The 25,464-nt window shown below is 35.7% G+C and overlaps 1 protein-coding gene across 1 annotated transcript in view; it reads right to left on the bottom strand.

Annotated features, from left to right (window-relative positions):
- The window catches only part of LOC118837450 (tyrosine-protein phosphatase non-receptor type 1-like), a 30,768-nt gene extending 8,313 nt beyond the window's left edge, over positions 1-22,455 (bottom strand). The window contains 3 exon segments of the mRNA XM_036744336.1: positions 16,383-16,726; positions 16,729-17,043; positions 22,410-22,455. Coding sequence (XP_036600231.1) covers positions 16,383-16,726; positions 16,729-17,043; positions 22,410-22,455 — 705 coding nt within the window.
- Positions 22,456-25,464: the final 3,009 nt, after the last annotated feature.

Raw genomic sequence — 25,464 nt, 5'->3', positions numbered from 1 at the left:
GATATTCAACATGATGTTAGTTAGTCACCACACCAAGTATAATGTGTGGGAACACCACTCAAATCCAAACCAGCTTAATTTGCACCACAGATAAAAATCAACAAATTAACCTGGAATATATTTATTCTACTCTTCTTGCTTATGAGAAACATACCCTACAAATAAGTTCCAGAGATTTATTTTCATTTTTGCACTGTTCTCACTTCATTTTAAGTCTGAACTTAGAGTATAGGTCATTTTAATTAATAGCTTAAAGAGCAATTCCATTTTTAATATTATAGATCCAAACCTTTTCCTAAAGGCCCTCAGCTAAGGATAAAACTTCCTGAATATATAGATATAAGGCACTCATGATTACACATACATATTAATATGAATACTAAGCCTACAGCAGATTTGCATAAGACCCAATACCCTCATCCAAGGCTGGCCCTAGGCAAAACTTTAAAGGAAGTACAGTGTGTATTTGCCATCTTTCCTGCCCCTAACAAAGCTTAGTAAGAGATGTGACCATACAAAGTCATTCTGAGGACATTTTAGGGCAAAATTAGAAAGAGAATAGAAAAACAGAAGAAAAATGGAAAAGATTCATAAAGATTCTTATTAGAAAGTGTTTTCAATCTTAAGAACAGTGAAGTCATGAATATTGGAGACACCACTATAATCATAGTCCCAGATAAGCTTAGAGAAGAGGTAGTACCACTAAAAAGAACACAGTTGGTAAAAGTAGCCAGATTGAACCAAAAATATATAGAAGTCATAAGTGAAGGAGGTCACGTATTTATGAGGGGCTTAAATGCTTGAAACATAAGATACCTGAAGGAGAATATATCAAAGAGGTGAAAAATTTCAGATCTTATAAATACTGAACAAAAGTGACTGAGAGAACATTGACAAATTTTGACCTATACTTTCTCATTATGATACTCAATCTACATATATGTGAGTCAAAGGTATCTTCAATGAGAGTATTAATAGAGAGAGAACAGACATTTGCAAATGATATTCTCCAGTAGATCATATTTTTTTTACCATTTTGAAATTGATTGAGAGATGTAGAAATTATAAGCTTCCACTGTGAGTACTGTTTATTGATTTTGAAAAAGCATTTGATCTGAAGGGGCTAAGCATTGCCTTAAAGGCTCCCTTTTTAACAAGATGTGTCCTTTTCACACATCAAAATCATACAAGATGCTTTTAAGTAGATGACAATAGAAATAATCCTATTCAACCAACTACCCTCTGATCTTACACAACTGGTGAGACATAAAACAGGATGTTAAATGATAACCATACTATGATGGAGGAGATCCAGAGCAGCATCCAAGTTGAAGGGGCATTTTCTATTGTTAGTTAGGTTCTCCAAATATTTTTTCTTTCAACAGATGAGATTTAATTGGCTACATGAAGCTCAGGAATTACAAAGTTTCCTGGAAGACATCTATAACAAAACAAAAAAGTTTGGTTAACAATCTGTACAGGAAGAATCAAGTGGAAGAAAAAAGTATATTGGCCAAATTATGACATGGATTTGGATTAAGTCCCAGGTATTGTGATAACCCTATTGAATGTATATGAGGCACAGACATAACAAATGGACGATAAGTTGGGCTAAGAATTGAAATGGAGAATGAACTGGATTGCCTTGGGGAAATTGCAAAGTTCCTTTAATGACTCCAAGCTTCTCCAAGAGACAGTCATCTTTTGATTAAAAAATTTCTATTTGTATTGCTATGTGACAGTGAGACACGGAATACAACAGTTTCCAAAGATTTAAAAATGAATATCATAATGAGAACAATGGAGAGGTATGTGGTAGGTAAGAACAGGCAGCAACAAATAACCAATAAGGAACTTTAAAGAAGAATGTGATTATCATTAGGCAAGTGATAGGAAAAGTTGATGAACTGTTTATGCCTTGATGATGAGGCACGATACATGAACAGCCCAAGAGCTGCACTATTATCTTCAAAATGTGAGGAGAAAGTACAGAAGTTCTCTACTCTGTGAACTATCTCCCCACCCAAGAGAATTTATGGCAGGACACATACAAGAGTTGCACAGCAAGGGCAGGCATGAATGGGTTAAGATGGACATTTTTAGAGGGAATATCTAAGTAGATGACAGCACAGAACCTTTTAAATAAATAATATTTTCTATATATAAGCTTATCCCTGAAGAAGGCCGATCTTTTTGACACTAGTTTTCTTTCAGTGATATTGTATGCTAGAGAAGCAGGGAATATTTTAGTCACTGCTAAATTGAAGTTGAGGATAACCTAAATATCTTTGGATGTATGGGTGCATGGTATTCATGAACAGGAAGCAACATATTATATACAAGTTGCTATATAAAAAATGTAGCACAAAGGCTTTCTTAGAAATGTATGACCATGAAAGATAGTTTAATCATTTAATTTTTGTTTACATTCCTATCAACTTTTTCTTCTTCACAGTTCTCACTTCTTTTCTAATTCTTTCTTCTAAAACTCTCATTTCATTTATAAAATCATTTTAACTTAAAAAAATCCTGATTCACCTCTTCCAGGAATTCTAATAGAACTTGAATTGGGGCTGTGTTTTAATTTCAGGCTTTATTTGTAGATTTTTTGGAGTCCTCTTCTTTGGGCTTTGTGTCTCAGAAGTCCCTATGATCATAATTCCTCATGGTGAGATTCTTTTTTCTGTTTTTCTCTTTACCTAGAGGTGGGGGTGGGAATCAGTGATCTCAAAGCAGTCTGATCCATGGCAAAATCTAACCTCTGTCCTTCTGGTATGAGCTGTGTAAGCTCCTGACCTGAGTTTGTATCTAGGCAACACAATTGTAAGCTTGCCCCATGATTGTCCAGTAGACCACTGCTGGTCTTAGCTAGTCAGCTACCTAGGCTACTCTGAAGGTTCAGAACAACAGAAATGCAGCCACTCCTTTTATTTGAGCTCCCTACCCTGGTTATTCAGCTGGAGTCTTCAGATCAAGCTGGAGGATAAATCTGAGATCCTGATCCAGTGTCAAAGGCATATATATGCTACCTGATTCTGTTACCACTTGCTGCCTAGAACATGCCTCCAGTCCATAACTCCTAGCCCTCACCTGCCACTCCTAAGCACAGGTTTCCTCCTCAGCCCTCACTGGATTTGTGTCCCATCCCTTAGGTACAAGTAATAGAGCTGCAATTGGTATAATCTTGTGCTCCCTGAATAACATCAGGTTCCTTTTGCTGGACTGAGGTCCTTTTCTTGCCCTAGTTCTCAAGGCTCCAGTTCAGTCTCCATTCTGGAAGGCTTCATGTGGTGATCTCCTGATTAGATCATGTCTTCAATGTCTGTAAATTTCTTTTTTGTCTCACAATGCTTATGCAAACTGGGTAAAAAGATTCATTGTCATTGTTTTCCCTTGACCTTTCTCATCACAACTCATTCTGGTGCTTTTTCAAGGTCTTTGGAGTAGTTCTATGGAGTTGGGTGTGGATCTCGATATACTGCTTATTCCCACTCTGCCATCTTAGGTAATCAGTCTCAGTCTTGTGATTTTGCAATAATGAACGATAGAACAATAAGTGAATGGTCCCCATGGTCCACCGGCATCCATACAATGCCAAGAGAATATGAGGAATAGTCCCAAAATACTTGTTGAAACCCTTTGTTAATCTTATGGGGAGATACAGACAAGAATCACACAGGATAAACTGGAATAGATATATCACAACCTGGTCATGTTCAGGAAATACCTACCTCATCAAGGTCATAGGTCCAATGGAATATTCTAATCTGCACCATATTTCCCTAAAAATTACTATCTTCCCTGCCTTAGATTATAGTTAGAGTTAGAGACTGGTAATAAATTGCAATAGAGACTTATTAAACATAAATTTGGTATACTGATAACTAGAAGTCATCACTGTATTAATCATACACACATATCAGCATAAAGAGGTTTATTCAACAGATTTCATTGTAAAATTAGGCATGTGTAGTGCCAATTTGATACCCACAGTGGCTATGGCTGTTATGAGTTTGCTGTCACAGTTCTGAATCACAAAATAGACTCTCTTCATAGAAGTGTGTCAGTAAGGCAAGATTCATGACCTCAAGGACAACCATGAACATGCCTATGTGGTTCAGAATCGTAAAGTATGAAAAACTCTCTAGGTAGAAGGCAGAGGAAGTATAACATTTATTTAGACCCCAGAAGATCAAATCCCAAAACCAATAACTCCAATTCGATATAGCAGTCATTATACTCCAAAACCAGTAATCCAACCTAAATGTAGCAATAAGGAAATTATAACACACAGTATCATAGCAAGGAACCAAGTCATCCTGTAACCTTCCTCCCTGCTGGGGCCTCCCCATAAACACTCATGAATCCTAACTGTTTACTTGCCTGTGTTCTTTCCCTTCTCAGTTTTCTGGTCTCTAAAGAAGCTCCCTGGTTTCCACTCCACTCTCCGTTCCCCACTCTTTTTGCAGCTCTGTCATCTTGGAGTTCTTACTTCTCTTCCTTGCCCTGGATTCTGAATTCTCACTCCTGACTTCTGACTTCTGAATTCTCTGTTCTCAATGGCTACTTTCTGGGTAGCCATTTTTATGGCCAAAGGGCTTCACACCCAATCAGCAAAAGGATGTGAGCCTGAGTCTTAGTGCCCAGTAAGTAAAGGGAGTAGGCCTGCCTACAAACTTCTAATCAAGCTTCCCTTAATTGGCCCCACCTGAGATATATCGGGTGGGAAAGGTCTTTAATCACTGATTGGCATCACAAAGGTGTGGGTCTGCCTCTAATCAAGCCTCCCTTTGTTGGCCCCACCTGAGGCCTATTGAATGGGTGGGAAAGATCTTTAATCACTAATTGGCATCACAGGAAGACAGAACCACGACATTTATTCCAACACCAGAAAGCCAAATCCATCATAGCAACAAGGAAATCGATACACATTATCAATGCAAGGGGCACAACCATCCCCATACATTCCCTCTGTCAGCCTTCCCACAAGCAGACTCCGTTAAGCAAAATCACTCCCTCTCTCACTCACAGTAGCTGCTGCTGTCTGTTCTTTCTCTCTCCAAGCTGCAACTTCCACCATCTCTCTCTCTCTCTCAGCTCTGACTGACTCCACCTTCCTGCTCCACCCTTTCCTGCTCTACCCCTTCAGCAAGCTCTTCCATCACAGGCACCATGAGATGCAGACTCATGTGACTCAGGCAGGTCACATGGGCCTATTAATGGATGGGAAAGATCTTCCCATTTTCATTAACATAACAGCATGTCAATATGGTTGGAATTATTATATATTATAATGCTTTGACTCATTTTTTGGTGGAGGAGAAAGAGAAAAAATATGAACCAAAATAGTAGTGAGTTTTGTGTGTTTGTGTGTGTGTGTATGTGAGAGAGAGAGACAGAGAGAGAGAAACAGAGACAGATAGACAGACAGAGACAGAGAGTGAGAGAGAGACAGAGAGAGAGACGAGATGGTGGTGTGAAATACAATAATACCACATTTCCTTAGCAGCTGGATTGGACTGAGGCTGTGAAATATATGACAAGTTGATAGGATTAAATATTTGAACTGGATGTTAAGAACAATTTCCTGACTATAAATAGTGTAAATATAAAATATTCCTGAATATAAATATTGTAAAAAATCTGCTTTGCCACTCCATCTTAATGACCATGCAAAGCTTTCCATTTAACTTGATACTGAAACATTCTAAATGCTTTGTCTCTCTCATTAGAATAACAGTCCCTTGACAGCAAGGAGGTCTTGCTTTTCTATTTGTATCCCCAGGGCTTAGCAGACTGCTTTGCTTACAATAAGTGTTTACTACCTAAGGAAGTATTGGAGTGGGCAAGAGCTATCCTCAAGTTGTAGATCAGATAGTAATAAGAGAAGAACTTTAATCAATATTTCAATGCATGGGTGGGAAGCAATGAAGAACTCTTAATGAAAGAGAATAAGGCAGGTACAAGGCACTAAGGCCATGTTAAAGATGTTAGGAGAGATAAAAGTGGAATATATTAATACATTTCTTTATGTCTGTACCTGTATCTATGTCTACACCTACATCTATAACTACCCATACTTAATTATCTACATCTTCTTCACTGCAGTTTTACTCCAGTGTGTCATTGGAGATCACCATGTAAATAGGTCATGGGTTCTCATAAACTAGAATAATGGTGGCTTCAGGGCGATAGATTTTTTTTGAGCCATAGACATTTACCTCTGCTAAAGAAAGGGAGAGATATGTCTTGGTGGAAGAGTACCAAAAGCAACATAATAAGAGAAATTTGATTTCTTGAAGTACATCTCTATTATATAGATGACAGAATTAAAAAATTAAAGGTTCTCAGACGTCATTTTGTCTAACCCTTAGCTGAGCCTATTCTGATGTCTCACTGTAGCATAAAGCTGATTCTGGGTTTAAAATTATATACATGATTGAAAGCTCTTGTAGTTCTTGATGAGTAGGGGAATTTTTAAAGTGTGACCTCTCCATCTGTTTTCTGAAGACTAACCTAGTTAGTTCTGGACACAAAGATCGTCTGATAAGGCAAGCAAAGGCTGATATTGTCATTGGTAGTAGAAGTATCCTCAAAAATAAAATGGCAGATCATTTAAAGTACAGATACCAGAAAAGTATTGTGTGAATATAAATAAATAATATAATTTAGAGTGCAGTTGGTATGGTGCTTCTCACGTTTGGCAGATGTTAGATTTTGTCAGCCTATCAGAAGTTATATCATCATCATCATTAAATTAATGACTGAGTTTTGTATTTAGTCAAAGTATGTGGGTCAAAGGAAGCAAGCATATATAGCTTATGTAGCACCTGCTTTGTGCCAGGTATTGTGCTAAGCATATTGCAAATACTAACTCCTTTGATAGTCACAATGATCCCATGAGGTAGGTGCTATTATTACTCCTATTTAACCAGGGAGGAAACAGAGGCAAAAAGAGGTTAAGTGACTTGCTCACTATCACACATCTAGTAAGTATCTGAGGTCAGATTTGAAATGACATCTTCCAGACCCTAAGCCTAGGGCTCTATTCACTTTATCACTTAGCTGCCTATAAGAGAGATGTACACACTCATTTTCAGGTTCATCTAGTCTTTTCTTCAGGACCTTCAGCTATAGTAAATTCACTGCCTCTTCAGTCTAAAGAAATTTGATACTACTTTAAGATCACTCTAATTTTGGGGAAGTTTTATTTTTTTTCTCACACCAAATGAAAATTTCCTTCTCTGCAGCTAATACCTTTTTTTACCTAGTTTTGTCCTCTACAGATGAGGAGGAAAAAAAAACTTATCAGTATGAAAATACTTTAAGTACTTGAAAATGATTATCATATCTCTTCTAACTCTCATCTCTTTTTGAGGGGTGGCACTTATAAGTTAACAAGCCACCTAGATGTAGTCTAACTAGAACATGATACAGTAAGGCCATTGGTCCCCATGATTAAAGGTAGGGTGTGTTAGTAATCTTGAAGCCTAACAATGTCCTCAGATTTTCTTTTTCACATAAAATCTTGCCATGTATAGTTGATTGTTTGAACCTAATTATGAGATGTAGATATTCTTCAATATTTCCAAGGCCCAATGATCAGAACTTATCCATCAGATAACATTAAAAGGAGCTCTAAGTGAAATCTGTGTGATTCTTATTTGTTTTTTCTAAAGTTTCTACACAGACGATTTAATTCAATAGGTATTTATTATGCACCCTCTATGCTCCAGAAACTGAATTAGGTGCTGATATATACCCAATGTGTCTCCTTCTTTCTATTTTCACACTTAGTATGTGCCTCTGGTGCATCAATGTGTTCCTCAGTTATCCCTGAGTATCATCACAGGACTAGTCCAACCCATAAAGAGAAATTTAAATATACTCTTATTAAATTTCATTTTATTTTATCTAGTCTACAATTCTAGCTTTGATCTTTGCTTTTCTTTTTGCCATCTGACTCTGCCATCCACAACATTAAACATTTGCTTATGTTTCATAAATATGTAATAAATGTTATCATCAATAAGAAGGTTGACAAGTAAAAGGCTAAGAACATAGTCCCCTAGTATATCCCATGGCCATTTTCTCCTGCCAATTTGATATTACTGAACACTCTTTGGGATCAGTCACCTAATCCAATCCAAATTCATCTCACTCTACTATAATAAACCCCAGAGCTATCCATCTTATTTACAAGGAAATTGAGAGGTTTTTTAGAATAATTTGCTGAAATTGATCTGAAATTACATCCATTGATTTCCTTGATCTACAAGTCTATGTAAATTTTTTAAAGTTTAAATTTGCATTAATATAGTTTATATGACTTTTATTCCCCAAAGTTCGGCATGCTAAATTAGCATGTCAACCATTTCCAATATTGTATTCAATGTTTCATAGTCATAGTCCACAACTACAAAGAAGAGAGGAAGGTTCAATCTCATGTCTATTCCTTGGAGCCACATTTGGTTGTTATAATTATACATAATATAATTTTAATTTTTAATGTTGTTTTTGTTCTTACTGATTACATTACATATATAGTTCCTCCAGTTTTGTTTAATTGATACTGCATCAGTTCATTTAAATCTTCCCATGCTTTTCTTCATTCTTCAGAATTCATCACTTTTTGGGCAAAATTAATCCCATTCATGTGCTATATTTTATTTTGTAATATTGATGAGTATCTACTTTGTTCAGGTTTTTGTTTGTACTAAAAGCACTGCTATAAATATTTTATTGTGTACATAAACTGCTCTTTAAATAGTTATCCTGACTTGTAACCATTTCTTCCTTTTCTGTGTTTATGGACTCCATTATTAAATTATTAATTAATTTAATAAATTAAATTATTAATATGTGCCAGAATTTTTCAATTATCAAAGTGTAAGTTCCATTTTGCTTCACTTCTTATATTCTGCTAACTCCTTCTGAAAGTAAAATGAAGTTTGTCTGTCTCTTAGTAATCATTTCCTTCTTTAGACTACTCAAAAATAGTACTTACCTCACAATGTAATTGCAAAGAATTAGTAAAGTAATTTGTATGGAAGCGCATTGTAAATTGTAAAGTGCTTTGTGAATATACAAGATTATTATCATACTGAAGAAAGTAAACTAATCAAACAATGGAGGAACTTAAGGATCTTAACATTCTAAGGTAAGAATTCCCATTTTAGGGACATTGTAGAATTCTTCCCTTTACGTTGCATTGATTTAGCTTGGCAGCATATACATATCATTCCTAATAGTCTGTTCATTGGGATGTTTTTTCTCTCTGAATGATTCCACTTTGCATTTATTGTGTGCAAGACAAAATAAAATAGAATCCAGCTACAATCCAGTGCTTGTAATGGCAATCCTCTTTTCTGATGTCCTTTCATTATTAAAGAAGGAACAAAATCCAAAGCATAGTGTTTGCAATTTAGACTTGCTTCTCAAACTCTGCCTCCTTGATTGAAATATACTCGGCTTATCTTTGTGTTAGACTGAATCTGCCCTGTGTTCCCTTTGTGCCATGCTGTTTGTACATTAGCTTTAATGGCTGTAAATGATCCCTTTTTCGATCTAGTCCCCTCTGAGCCTTTTCTTGTTACAGACTATTTGCTGCATTTGTGGCAGGTACCTTGTAGCAACATAAAACATGTCGGCCCTTGTAATGTTAACATTTCTCTACATAGTGCTATTCTACACAGACACAATTTTAAGTTTCATTCCTGACTTTGAAAAATATTCTGCATCTTTAGTGATAAGCAGCAGCTGTATTTCTGCAGAATTCATATAAAACTTAAGACAATTAGGATCTTTCATCACTTGTGTATTAATTTCTACTATTTTTTGTATTCGGTTGCTTATAACATTTGATTCATATGATGATTTTCCTCCAAAAAGCACAGTCTAGGACTTGACTTTATTAAATTAAATTCATTGACACTATCAAATAGTTCAATATTAGAAACTGACATGATTTATCAACGGAAATTATATTCAAGAATAGGCATTAATGTCTGTTTGCCACTGTGTCCTAAAGACCATTGGACTTTTCTTTCTGTTTTAAAGCTGATCCTTTCCATACATGTGGTCTCCTCCATTAGTTTGTGAGCACCTTGAAAGCAGGACCTGTATTACTTCTCTATTTGTATCCTCTGCCCTTTGCACAGTACTTTCCTTATAGTAAGTGCTTAATAAATGCTTTCATTCATTCATTTATTGATTCATTCAGAGAACTAGGGAGTTATAAAGGGATTGAGAGATTGTCTAGTCCAAATTCTACATGAAACATAAATCTCTTTTTCCATTTTATCTGTGAAGTGCTCAGCTAGTCTTTGCTTGTATATCTCCAGAAAAGCAAATTCACTCTTTCTTGTGGTAGCTCATTGTACTTTTGAGCAGCTCTCATAATCTCCCCTATCCTGTCATATACCTTTCTTTATTGAGTTAGAGAATGGAATTCAAATATGTGAAGTATGTCATTTTTGTCATCATTTCTTTAACTTCCCATTTTTCATTCATATATTTAAGTTCTAGCCACATTGGATTTCTGATCTCACAGATATGGCCTAAATTAATCTTCGTTTGTACCTTTGTACTATTCCCAATGCCTGGAATACTTTCTGCTCTTTACCTCTTCTCTATTCTCTAGACATTGAATTGAGCCTTCATGAGACAGTTCTCATGCCACCTCCATCATAGGACTTCCTCTGATCCACCACCTAGAATTGATTTTCCTTTAATCTTAATAGCGGGATTTCACAGTTTGTAATCATTTACCATATCCTACATATTAGTCTGCTTATCTGCACATATACTTTCTTTTTTCCCTCTAGATTATAAAAATATTTTAAAGGATTTCATCTTATTTAGCTCTTTCCATTCTTTCACTATCTAACCCTGTTAATTACACATAGAAAGTTCTTAAATAAATACTTACTAATGATTGAATGATTCTTCATAAGATATACAAATAGTTAAGTCTTTAACAATCTCTTTTCCTATCCTTCTGGAACACACCAATAAATGTGGGTTAGCACAGATAGGCACACAGATAAATAAGTTGAATTTCAGGAGCAAGAGCAGACATCAATAAATGAATGAATCAATAAATATTTTTCAAGTGCTTACTGTGTGCCAAGCACTATGCTAAGCACTGATTTAATGGACTGATATCAGTGTAAAAGAAGGTCTCTGGTAGAGTGCCTCAGGGATCTGTATTTAGTCATGTGTTATTCAATATTTTTATTAATGACTTGAATAAAGGCATAGATTCATTTTTCTTTAACAAACTTACAGCTGGTACAAAGATGCAAGGAATTTTAATAATGAATGATGGGGGAAATTAATGATGGAGAAAGGATAAAATCAAATTTCAACAGATTTTACTGTAAGATAGAACAGACCTAATAAATTGAAATTGAATAAGGATAAAAGCAAAATAAAACATGGATAAAAAATTAAATCAACTATATATAAACAGAATATGAGACAGGTCTGATAAGGTAAAGTTTGTGAGGGAAAAAAAGCTATTGTTTTTAGTGGAATACAAGCTCAACGGGAACCACTGATACAATAATGAAGTCAAAACTGTTCATTTAACCTCAGGCTATATTAAGAGAGACAAGGTTTTGGGGGAGTACTGTGCCAGTTCTAGATTCTATATTTTCCTAAAGGCATTGATAACCTAGAGAAATTCTAGGGAAGTGATGCCATATTAGTTAAAGACTTGGACTTCACGCCAGATTTTCATTTTTGGACATGTTAACATTGAGGTGCTAGTGGAACATAAAGATAGAAAGGACCAGAAAGTAGAAAGATAAGTCTAGAAGATCAGATTAGGGGATTTGGGGTTAGAAATGGAGATTTATGATTCATCTTGAAAGAAGAAATAATTGAATTCATTGGAGCAGGTGAAATCATTAAGAGCACCTGAAGAAAGAAGAGAGTAGAGAGTCAAGGACAGGGCCCTGGCAATAGCAACAACATGGTTGATGAAGCAGGAAGATGATGAAGCATGAAAATAATCCAAAAAGTAGCAATCAGAAATGAATGGAAAGAAACAGAGATGGGCAGTGTCACTGAGACAAAGGGAACAGAGAATATTCAGGACGGGAGAGTAGTCACCAATGTCAAATGCTAGAGAGGACACAATGACTGAAAGGAACGAATGGGTGAAAAGACTGGGAAGAGAAGAGAGACAGACAGAGAAAGGCAGAGAAAGACAAAGAGAGAGCAAGACAGAGAGTGAGAGAAAGGGAGGGAGGGAGAGAGAGAGACAGAAAGAAACAGAGAGAAAGACAGTGAAGACAGAGAGTCAGAGACAGAGAGAGGAGAGAAAATTGAATACACTGAGTAGTTAGCATTCTTTTGTACTATTTACAAGTCTCCTAGAGGTGCAAGGGAAAATAAGATCAGAAATTATGAGATAATATCTGGCATTCATCTTGTTCATTAAGGTATGCAAAGAGCATCTTGCTATTGACTCATTTAATATTCACAATATTTTATGAAGTAAGAGTTATTATTATTCCTATTTTACAAGTAAAAAATTTGATGTTCAACAAGGGTAAGTGACTTGTCTATGGCCCCACAGATGGCAACTGTCTGAGGCAGAATTTGAATCCAGGTCTTCCTGAATCCAAGTCCATCACTCTATCCACTACTTTGTGATGGATTTAAGGGAAGGAATTTCACAATGCAATTTAGTAAATTAAGTGACCACCATGTGCAAAAGACTGTTATGTCCTGGGGATATTAACAAAGAAAAATATTGCTACCCTCAAGGTATACATGATCTTATAATGTCTATTATTTAAATGAATATATATATATATAATACATGATAGAATTGATCAAGAAAAATATCTTAAAATGTGCTGCAAGACATTTGAGAAGGAAGTGATCACTTTGATCTAGAAGGAAAGGCTTCTGGGAGGAGGTAACCACTCTGGTGAGTCTTGAAGGAAAACAGGATTTCAACAAGCTCATATGTGCAAATGGCACATTCCAAGCATGAGGCACAAGCTGCCCAGCTGTATGGAATCAGAAGAAGACAGTATGAAGTCCTGAGATCTAGGGCCAACCTAGTAGTCAAGGCGTTTGAAGGTAAGTATAGTGAAAGGAGGCTAAAGAGATCTTTGCCTAACCTCCATTATTACTGGCAGGCTGGATGTCCCAGAACACAAATGCTACTTTTCCCCCTCAGGGTTCTAGAGTTAACACAGAGGCACTTGGTGATATCTTTATAATGCTATAGTTTGAGAGCCTCCATGGATGTGTTTCTTTTGTTGTTTACTGGTTGATATCATCTAATAATCTAAATATTTATATTTATTACACATTTTTTAGAAATGGGATTTTACTATTGGGTACAATACATGCCTATAAAATGGGGTCATACTCCCCAAAATACATAGATACCAAGAGAAAGTAGACTCAATCTCGGGCACATACTATGGTAAAGGTTAATGGAAGTCCCTTGTTTCACCCTTTGTTGGGTACTCAAGAAGCGCCTCCTAAACATGTTGTAACTTTTCTGCTAGTGTCCTTGTAAAGCTTCATATCTGCCTTTTTTCATTGCAATCTATTCTTAGCTCATTAGATACTGCTAGTACTGTCCTAGGAATGATACAAAGACACTGATGAGCATATGGTCATTCCAAAATCCTTTGCACCTTTCAAAGCTTTCAAGGGAGAGGAGGCCAAGGCCAAAGCTGGAGTAATCCCCTCAGTCTTAGGCAAGTAATTCATCGCTGGGGCTTAGCTGGAAGGCCCTAAGCTTGTAGACACTTGAATCTTTAGGTGTCAGACTAGTTAACAATTTGATAGATGATCTAAAGGGTGTGATCTTGCTTACTAAAAAAATGGAAAAGACTTCCAGTGGTGCCTAGTTGAAATGTCTGATTGGTTTTATTCAATTGAGAAATATTCTCAGCTGATTATGGAAGTATATTAGAGTATAGCATCTTTTCATTTCTTTAAAGTGAGGTGCAGTAAATTAATCAAGCTGATGCAATGATCCTACACACACCCTTATAAGATAAAGTCAGTGTTGGTAGGACATCAAGAACATTTACTCCTTGGGCAGCTAGGTGGTGGAGTGAGTAGAGCACAGGCCCTGGAGTCAGGAGGTCCTGAGGTCAAATGTGGCCTCAGACACTTGACACGTACTCACTATGTGACCTTGGGCAAGTCACTTAACCCCAATTTCCCTACCCCCCCAAAAAAAAGAACATTTACTCCAACCTGTACCTGAAAGAACTTTTTTCTTGGAAAACCTTTTAAAATCATTTTATTTTACCATAAACACAATTTGAGCCACCAATGCATCATATGTAGTTTAAGATGCATGTATAGACAACTAGGTGGCACAGTGGCTAGAGTACTGGGCCTGGAGTCAGAAAGAACTGAGCTCAAATCCTGCCTCAGACGTTTACTAACTTCATAACTCTGAGGAAATCATTTGGTCTCCATATCAGTAATGGGGATAATAATAGCACCTGTCTCCCATAGTTATTGTGGGGATAAAATCAGATATTTGTAATGTTCTTTACAAACCTCAAATTTATAGTTAATAATTATTATTATTAAAAACTTTATCCAAATATGGTCTGCATCAATGGAAGTATCAATAGTGTTGAAATCTAGAAAGAGAAGAGCCATGCTGCATTTTATGATGGTTAGAATACATATTTACACAATTCTGGATGGCACATTTCAAGGACAACATTGACAATATGGAGAGAAAAAAAGCAGCGTCCTGAAATATGACAATTGGGAAATTTAATATGAAAAAGATATTAGAAAAGAGACAGCATTGTTTCCTAATATTTGAAGAGCTTTTATAAACACAAGGATTAAATACATTTCATGTGGCTCCAGAGGACAAAACTAGGACCAATAAACAGAATTTATAGGGAAGAAAATTTCTACTTAGCATAAGAAGAATTTTCTAATGACTACAAATGTAATTAAATGAAAATTAGTTGCTTTGTGGGATAAGGAGTTTAATGGAGGTGTTCATTCAAAGGCAGGATGACCATCCTTCTAGGAAATCAAAGAAGAGAACCTTGAATTAGTCAAGTTACACTTATGCTTTACCAACTCTAAGATTTATCCATTCATTAAAAAAATTAACTCTTTACTTACATTATGTAATTTCCACTAAAGTTATAAATCAAAGCTTCATCACATTATATGGTGATCCTAGAAGACGATGCATATTACACATGAAAAGAAGTAGTATGAAATACTACTAGACATGCATAGACATACAGGAGTATTCTAGATTATGAAGATGCACAATAGTACACTGGAAAAAGTTCTGAATTTAGATGCAAATGACATAGGAGAGGCAGAATAGTAGAGTCAAAAGATCATTGCTTCAGAATGAGAAGACCTCAATTCAAATTTTACCTCTAAATTTCTCTACCTGTATGCCCTTGGGTAAGTCATTTATAATCCTTGGACATTGGTTTTCTCATACAGATATGTAAAATGAGGGGGTTGTACTAGGTGACTGCAGAGGTCCTTCCAATTCTAGCCTTACAATTCTGACTTCCAAGTCTGTTACTTGCTATCTGTGCAAACTTGAGCAAGTAACAATCTTGGCGTCAGTTCTTCATTTTTGAAATAAGTTTGGATGATCTTGATGGTTCCCTTCACCTCTAAATTCTACACTCTGAAGAACCAAAGAGATGAGTTTCAATGTATAATGGTATTATCTTGACATTGTTTTAGTTAGAATATAATGCAAAGAGATTTGATTAAATTGAGATTTGGGAAATTTTGGGTTACAGCCTTTCCTTCATAATTTAAATGGCTCAATGCTTTAGATAAAGATTAGAATAAACTGAATCAATTTAACAAGCATTTATTGAACATTTGATATGTAGAAAATCCTGTGTTGGCCTACAGAGAGTGATATAAAATTCTAAAAGGTTAAAGCTACTCTGATGGAGCTTACAATTCAGTGTGAGGGATATAACATTTACACAGATAAAAATAAACATACATACATACATACATTCATGATACAAGTGAATTATAAATGCTCAAAAGCTAGTACTATGTTAAGGTGAAAGGGGAAAAATTGTTTCCAACTCAAGGTCTTCTCCAAGTCTAAGACTATGATTGAACCTTGGCCAAGTGTATTTTCCATCTTAAATACTGGAACAAAACTAAAGTCCCAGATTCCCAGATTAATGAACGATATATCTATGTATGTATATGTGGGTATATCAGCATATTAATGGCCAAAGGATAAGAACAGGCAGTTATGAAAGGAAGAGGTCTAAGCTAATACTGATAATAGTCATATAAAAATGTTTGAAATAACTCAGGGAAATTAAAGTAACTCTGATGTTTTACCACCCACACATAAGCCGTACCTTGTAAGAGAGGTAAGCTCCAGCTGTGAGGACAGTGAACATACAGGTATTGACTAGAAAGGGCTTCCAGGCAGTTGCCATATTGTCTTCATCCTCCTCTGGGGATGGCTCTTCTTTGGTGGATGTGGCATTCTGACGTTCACTATCAGTTCTCTTTCTAACTCCAGCGTCTGGACTTTCTGTGGTCAGTGGTACAGTTAAGGAAGTTATGCTTTCTTCTATAATAGGGCCATCTTGTTCTTTAGCACATATTTCATTCATTTTCCAGTGGTGGTTTGGAAAAAATTCTTTGCATTTTCCATTGTGTGGTTCCAATTTACATTTTGGTGGTCTGGGTGGTGGGGAGTATACTCCGGAGGTGGCTCCAAATCCTCATTGGAGAGCTCTTTCCATTGCTCCGAAACAGAAGAGTCTCCCATAATATATTTGGTTCCTTCAATAACAGCCAGATAAGAGAAACACAATTGGTCTGCTGTCTGGACCAGCTCCATTCTGTATTTCCACATTTCCAGAAGCACCTGCTTAATGTCTACAGAAGAAGGATCTTTCCTCTTGTCTATCAGCAAGAGACATGTGTCAGCCAGACAAAATGTTCCTGATCTCCCAATCCCAGCACTGCAGTGTACAACAATAAATCCATATTCAGGGCTTAAAGATAACCCTCAAATAAAGGAAAATAAAACTTTTTTGGAATGCCTGAAGGAAGACAGGTAAATTGGGGAAATTCCGGTGGAGCTGTGAATTGGTCCAGCTGCTCTGGAAACTAATTTGTAACTATACCCAAACAATGCTAAATTGTATATGTCCTTTGACTCAACAATAATAATATTATTTGGCCAAAAAGATCAAAAAAAGAAGAAAAAGAAACATGTTCAAAAATATTTTAATATTTTTTTTGTTTGAGCAAAGGACTTGAAACAAAGGGAAGGTTCATCAACTGAGGAAAGACTGAACAAATTCTGGCAAATTGATGTAATAAAATATTTTTAACTGTAAAAAATAATGAATTGTATGGATTCAGAGAAATATGGGAACACATATGAACTGACTCAGAGTAAAAAAAAAAAGAACCTGGTAAACAAAAACAAGACTGTGAAAAATTAATTTTTTAAAAGAACTCAAAAAAGGTAAAAGAAAAAAAAGCTAAAAACACTGATCAATGCAATGACCTCCTCCTCTCCTGTAACTATTCCCTAATCTCTGAAATTCTCTACCTTCACCCCAGATGCCTTCTCACCCTGGAAGAAGTCTCTACTCTGTGCCCCTCCCCCTTCCTATTGGTGAGCTTCATTTAAGAACCTCCATTTGAAGATGTGCTGAGGCTAGGCAAGCTTACCTCTCCACTAGACTCTCTGGACTTCATCTTGTCCATGGATATACCTTTTCTTTTCTACCATACTTTTCATTTCTGTATGTATTTCTCTGTGTGTGTGTGTGTGTGTGTGTGTGTGTGTGTGTGTGTGTGTGTGGTATCTTCCCACATTAGGATAAAAGTTCCTTGAAGGCAGGGTTATCTTCATGAATCCCAAAATGTAGCAAGTGCCTGGCACATATTAAACACCCAATAAATTTTTTCTATATATGGAAACCTGATTCCAGAGGAATGATGGTGAAGCACACTACCCACTTCATGACTGAAGGATGATAGACTCAAGATGCACAATAAGACATATTTTTGGTCATGGCAAATGTATGGATTTTCCAAAGTGCCATATTTGCACTAGGATCATTTGTTACAAGGATTTTCTTTTTCTTTATCTTTTTTTTTTTTGATGAGGAGATGTGAAGGCTTAGGGGACCTAGCAATATTGCTGATTTTAAAGAGAAAAAAAAATTAAGAAAATAAGGTCATTGGGGCAGCTAGGTGGCACAGTGAGTAGAGCACCGGCCCTGGAGTCAGGAGGACCTGAGTTCAAATCCGGCCTCAGACATTTGACACATGTACTAGCTGTGTGACCTTGGGCAAGTCACTTAACCCTGATTGCCCTGCCAAAAAGCAAAAAAAAGAAAAAGAAAAGAAAAGAAGGTCATTGAAAAAATTTTCCCAATACATATAAGAGAGCACAAGGAACTTCAGAAGGACACATATAAGCAGGATAACTTTGCAAATAAATATTGAATTTATTATGTTCATTTATTAAAAAGTGAGGGATAAATAATAACAATTCACATTTTCGGATATAATTTTCTTTCTTCTCTTCCATTATATATGTATATATAGATATATGGCAATATTCATTTTGGATTTTATTAAGTTCAACATGAAAAACAAAATAAAAACTAGATAAAATTAAAAAACAAAAGATTCCTTTCAAGGGGACTGTTTAAAAAACATAGTTCATGAGAAAAAATCCTGAAAAATATAAAACAATGTGCAGTTGTGATGTGTTGCTATTATGATTAATAATAGTTAACTTGTGTATGGGCACAGTGGATAGAGTGCTAGGCTTGAAGTCATGAAAACCTGATTTCAAATCCAGCCTCAGAAACTTACTAGCTATATGATCCTGGGCAAGTCACTGAGTTTCCTCATCTGGAGAAGAAAATGGCAAACTACTATATTTGCCAAGAAAACTTCAAATGGGGTTACAAAGAGTTAGACACAACTGAAAATGACTGAACAACAAACAACAAAACTTAAGTAGGCAGCACTGTAGTGTAATTCTTTGCAATTGTGGATACAAAGCTGAGGAAAAAAATACTTTTCCTGATCAGCATTGGTCACTTGTACCACTAAGCTTTTTAGGCACAAAAACGAGGATGACATAGACACATACATTCATTGGCAGCAGATGCAGGAAATCATTCACTCACCTACATGCTCATATTCTAGCAGAATGATTTCTACATCTGACTTCAATGCTGTGTTTAGTAAGCTAGAACTAGAGGGGAAATATGCTTAAGCTTAAAGAGAATTTACCAAAAAAAAAAACTTCAAAGGGAGAAAGTAGTCATCTGAAAAAGTGTGATAAAGTGTGTTCATTGGAATTGAAATGGTTCTTGGTTTAAAAACTTAAGAAAGTAAATTAAAATGCCAAGCACGACAGATAACTTTAGCAGTACAGAATGTCTCACTCTCCCTCATACTGCAAAGGGAAAAGAGTTCATCACAATTAAATATTCATGAAATAAAAGATCAAGGCTTCAAGTCCTAGATCAAGTTCAAGACCAGCCATGAACTAATGATCTGGTCCATGATTTGTCTGAATGTTAAATGTTCAGGAAAAGAATAAGTCAAATTCTACCTTGTGAAATAAATTTAATCAAGATCTGATTCAATATAAATTTATAATAATTTTATATAGAAACCAATTGTCACTAAAATATGCCTATATACAAGACCATATAATGTCAAGTGGAACCCTTTTCTTCAGCTCATGGATGGCCTCACATATACTCTAATTAAGCAAGAAGTATATCACCCATCAATTTTTTTCCTCCTAATCCTACATGATACTGGTCTAATTGAACCTCTTTCCTATTTTCTTTTACTGTCTCCCAAACCATGCATCAGGTACAATAAAAAAAACTCCACTAATTGTGAAGGCATCTTCTCGATACAGGTTCCATCCCTTTTCATTGCATCACAACTCCCTGCAAACTTTGTCTTTTCTGTGTGTGTGTGTGTGTGTGTGTGTGTTTTAGCCTTAGGTGTCACAAAGGCATTGCTTATATTAATCATTTGAAATGAAAATCCCTCCTGAAGACTCCTTGGAAACAGGTGGAAGTAATTTCATTTCAAAAGGCTGATGGAATAGAAATGCACCCAAGGAAGCCTTGACCGATTTGACATCCTCTTTTTAAAGATCTAGCAAAATGTAAGGTTAATCCAGCAATGGGCAGAATGCCTCCTCTGAGTGAATACAAACCTATGAATAGAGTAGGAGGCATGCATGTATGGAGTGGGAGGAGGAGTGCTATGCAGAGAAAATAAGCATTGGCTTCTCATGCTAAGAAGAAACAAGAAACATTAGATGAAGTGCAGGACTTCTAAAACCTATCCACAGTGCAGCAGACCCACACTCATGCCTCCCATATGAAAGTGTCTTTTCTATTTTTCAGTTTCAGCAAAAGTTTTTCATTGATTTTTTTCTCAAGTTGTCAACACTATTACAGGAAACAATGACAAAGACTTGGCCATATTACTTTTGACTCCTTCATCTGCAGAATTTTTTACCAAGTCAACAAGAAAAGAATGCCAGGTACTTTCGATTAGTTCCCTCCTAATAAGGCTTCCCAAGCATTTATAATACAATTTACTATCTAGAAACACAGTGTAATGGGCAGAGCACAGAACTCGGAATTAGAGAGATGTGTTCACATTCTACTGCTAACACTTGTTAGTTATGTGACCGTGGGATATTAATGTTACCCCTCCGGGCCTCAATTTTCTCATCCGTAAAATGAGAAGGTTGGACAGTATATACTTTATGGTATCTGAAGTTCTAAATCTATGATCCTACTACATTAAATATGGAAATTCTCATTTCAAAGGATGTGTAGACAGCAATCATAAAAAGGAGAATATAACAAATTTTCATCATATTAATCACCTTATTCTAATTTGATAAATGATGATCTCTCTTTGAATCTGAGTACATAACTAAATGCTTCTATTTAGGATTGTTGGAATTTCAGGGAATGGTAATTCAAGTATGAGAAGATTCTACTGCTAGGCATGGTGGGTTGGAAATGTTTCTAGGACTCAAATCCTCTTGTAGTAAATGTCAAAATTTAGAGCTAGAGGAAACATTAGAAGCCATTTGTTATACTACACTTTTTAAAATTTTTAAACATTTGTATAGTTTTGAGTTCCAAATTCTATCCTTCCCTCTCTACCCCCCTCCCTGAGAGGGTAAGCAATCAGATATAGGTTATACATATGCAGTCATGTAAAACATTTCCATATCAGTCATTTTGTACAAGAAGACTTGAATAAAAATGAAAGAAAGTGAAAACAGTGTACTTCAGTCTGTATTCAATTAATATTACTTCTTTCTCTGGAATCAGATAGTATGCTTCATCATGAGTCCTTTGGGATTGTCTTGGATCCTTGTACTGCTGAGAATAGCTTTCATTCACAGTTCTTCATCAAACAATATTGCTATTACTGTGTATAATGTTCTAATGGTTCTGTTCACTTCACTACGCATCAGTTCATGTAAGTCTTTCCAGGTTTTTCTGAAATCATCCTGCATGTCATTTCTTATAGTACAATAATATTCTATTATAATCATATACTACAGCTGGCTTAGCCATTCCCCAATTGATGGGCATCCCTTTGATTTCCTCTTCTTAGCCACTGCAAAAGAGCTACTATAAATATTTTTGTACAAATAAGTCCTTTTCCATTTTTTTGGATGTCTTTGGGATATGCACTTAGCAGAGGTATTGCTGAATCAAAGGGTGTGCACAATTTTATAGCCCTTTGGGCATAGTTGCAATTGCTTTCCATAATGGTGGGATCATTTCACAACTCTACCAACAGTGAATTAGTGTCCCAGTTTTCCCACATCCCCTCCAACATCCAACATTTTCCTTTTCTGTCATATTAGTCAATCTGACAGGTATGAGGTAGTACCTAAGAGTTGTTTCAATATGCATTTCTCTAATCAGTGATGATTTAGAGAATTGTTTCATATGACTATAGCTTTGATTTATTTGTCTGAAAACTACCTCTTCATATCCTTTGAAGATTTATCATTAAGTAAATGACTCATATTCCTATAACTTTGACTCAGTTCTGTATATATTTGAGAAATGAGGCCTTTATCAGAGATACTTGTTGCAAATTTACCCCCAGTTTTCTTCTTTCCTTATAATTTTGGTTGCATCAGTTTTGTTTGTGCAAAAACTTTTTTATATAATCAAAAGTATGTATTTTACATTTTGTAATGATCTCTATATCTTTTTGGTCCTAAATTCTTCTCTTATCAATAAATCTGACAGATAAATTATTTCATGCTTTCTTAATTTGCTTATGGTATCACTCTTTATGTGTAAATCATGTACCCATTTTGAACTTACCTTGGCATACAGTATGGGATGTTGTTCTATACCTAGTTTCTACCATACTGTTTTCCAGTTTTCCCAGGAGTTTTCATCAAATAATGAATTTTATTCCAAAAGTTTGGATCTTTGGGTTTACCATATACTAGATGGTCATTTACTATAATGTAGTTTGTACTTAATCTATTCCACTGATCCACCACTCTATTTCTTGGCCAGTACCAGCTTGTTTGGATAATTATTGATTTATAATACAGTTTCAGATATAGTATGACTAGACCACCTTCTTTTGAATTTTTTATTGATTCCCTTGATTTCCTTGAGCTTTTGTTCTTCCAGATGAATTTTATTATTATTTTTCTATCTCTACAAAATAATTTTTGTTTGATAGTTTTGATAGCCATACCAATGTATAGTGCTGAATAAATAGACTAACTTAGGTAGAATTGTCATTTTTACTATATTGGCTCAGCCTACCCATGAGCCATTAATACTTTTCCAACTGTTTAGATTTGACTTTTTTTGTCTGAAAAGTGTTTTATAATTGTTTTCATATAGTTCCTGGGTTTGTCTTGGCAGGTAGACTCCCAAGTACTTTATATTGTCTACAGTTATTTTAAGTATAACCTCATTTTGAAGAAAGAAATTTAAGTGACTAACCAAAGGTCACACAACTACTTATCAAGAGAGCCAAGATTTGATTTTAGCTCTTTTTACACCAAATTCAGGCTTTTCTTTCCATGTCTTGATCATGGAGTCCTTTATTTAGTTATTTTTTAGAGTCTTTCACCCAACAAAAGAATGTGTAGACAATTCGAATGTACTCAAATTAGGGCAGTCTAAATTGTATAATTCTATATTTAAGAGAGATGAGCATTATAGCAAAGTATTGAGATAGTTATTTGGAAAAAGGTGGAAGCTTTGCAGAAAAAATGCCACTTAAATCAGACCCAATAAGCTGCTGCTTATGGCAATGATAGGACAGGTCTGCCACTTAGAAAATTGTTACTCCCAATATAGAATTCTCATATCCTATTCTATCTCATCCTATCTCATTTTCTTCCATATGTGGCTCTTAGAAAGCCTCAGTGTGGTCTATAATTTGTGTTATTTTTCATTGAATATCTACTTTCATTTATTTTTTTCTTTATTCATTTATTCAATGCATTTATTGAGTATCTATCATATGCAAGACATTTTGCTATGTTGTAGAAATATATCTCATCTTAGCAGCATTACCTGTATTCAGTGGCAGCTTGCATTCAGAATGTGACATACCATCTCCTCTAAAACTATTTTAATAGGGAAATAGGGGTTTCTGCTTTTGACCAATTTTATTTTGCATAGCTCTAAAAAAATCTAAATGTATTACAAAGTATGTGGCAACCCATCATGTAACAAAAGAATAAAGGAAATCTAAACTATTATTATAATTAAATGAGAGAAAATCTAGCAAGAAGCAACCCTAGAAATTATGTAGGCTAATATCCTCATTTTACAGAAGAGGAAAGAGGTCCAGAGAGGGTAAGATATTTACCCAGGGTCTCACAGTATCAGAGCCTCTATAAGAACCTATGATTCCCAGTGCCCTAGGCTAGGGCTTATTTCACCACACCAGATTGCCTCTGCAGTAGTAGAAGATTTTAAAATCCTAATCATAAAACAGTCACTGAAAGACACTTTGATGCAGAGGGTTTAGTTTTATGGTTATGAAAATCATGAAGAGCCAGGCTTCTTTTATTAAGTGGCAGGCATTTTTCAGGACTTTTCTAGCAGTAAGATTAATGACACATATGCCCTATATCATGAACCTCCTAAGACACTTAGTGATTTTCAAACAATAAAATCCGTTTATAAAAATTCATTTTGCTATGGAAGTCATGTCTGTGTATAGTGATTCCATGAGAAAGTACTCATTAAGTTGCTACCCCAAAGCACTGATAATCTGATTTACAAGAGACTCAAATGAAAAATCAATGATCATAATGAGTTGCTTAGTGATAGTTTTTTTTTTAAAAATTATATATATATATATATATATTTAAAACAGTTCATTTTAGTATAGGATCATTCTGACAGATGGAAGAGTAATTTATTAATATCAAACCTAGACAGCTAAATATAATATAAGAAATTGGAAACCAGATTTCTATATACTATTTTTTGGTCTACTGGATTTTAATAGTTCTATGTCAGCACCCTACGATGTCAAGGAATAATGATGGTACTGGTGCTGATGTTGTTATCGTTGATGATGATGATGGTGGTGGCTGTGGTGGTATTGGTGATGATGATGATGCTGTGAAGGAGGAGGAGAAGAAGGTAAAGAAAAAGAAAAAGGAGGAGAAGCATCAGTATAGCACTTTAAGGTTTGCAAAACACTTTACATAGGTTATCTCATTCAATCCTCAAAAGAAATGTATACTATCATTATCCTTATTTTATACATGAGGAAATCGAGGCAAGCAGAGTTGAAGTGATTTGTCCAGGATTACATATCTGGTAAGTATCTGAGGCAGGTTCTAAAATCAGGTCTTTCTGACTCAAAATTCCATATTCTCTCCACTATACCAACTAGCTGCCCCCAAGGAACTAGTTTTGTGATAAATTGATTCCACAAAGACAGGAGATATCCATTCTTCTCTCAGCACCTCAGACTTTCTCATCCTCCGCTATTCCATTCCCGTTCTTCCAATGGTCAGTTCCCTTTAGGACTTCTATTTAGGGGACCACGCTTCATTCCCCTCCCAGTTGTGTTGCTGATTCTCCATGTTCTAGCCACGTTCATCATCATGTTCTAGACGCCCACCCCTCCCACCTCCTAACTTTCCTCAGCTTTCCAACTCCCTATTACAAGTTGTCTTCCCCACTACAATGTAAGCTCCTTGAGGTCAGATACTGTCTTTCATCTCACCTGCCTACCTTGCCATTCTGTCTCTGACACTGAAACTTGTGATAAGTTTTCTCAACATGACTGTAGATTGAACTCACCTTTTCATCCTTTCCCAAACTTCCCATGTCTCTACCTCCCCCCTCTTAGCTGAAAAACTTGCCTCATATTTTACAGGAAAAA

Source organism: Trichosurus vulpecula, chromosome 1 (assembly GCF_011100635.1).
Source record: "Trichosurus vulpecula isolate mTriVul1 chromosome 1, mTriVul1.pri, whole genome shotgun sequence".
Lineage (NCBI taxonomy): Eukaryota > Metazoa > Chordata > Mammalia > Diprotodontia > Phalangeridae > Trichosurus > Trichosurus vulpecula.
The sequence above is the reverse complement of the archived record's forward strand: the minus strand, read 5'-3'. Positions and strand labels throughout refer to the sequence as shown.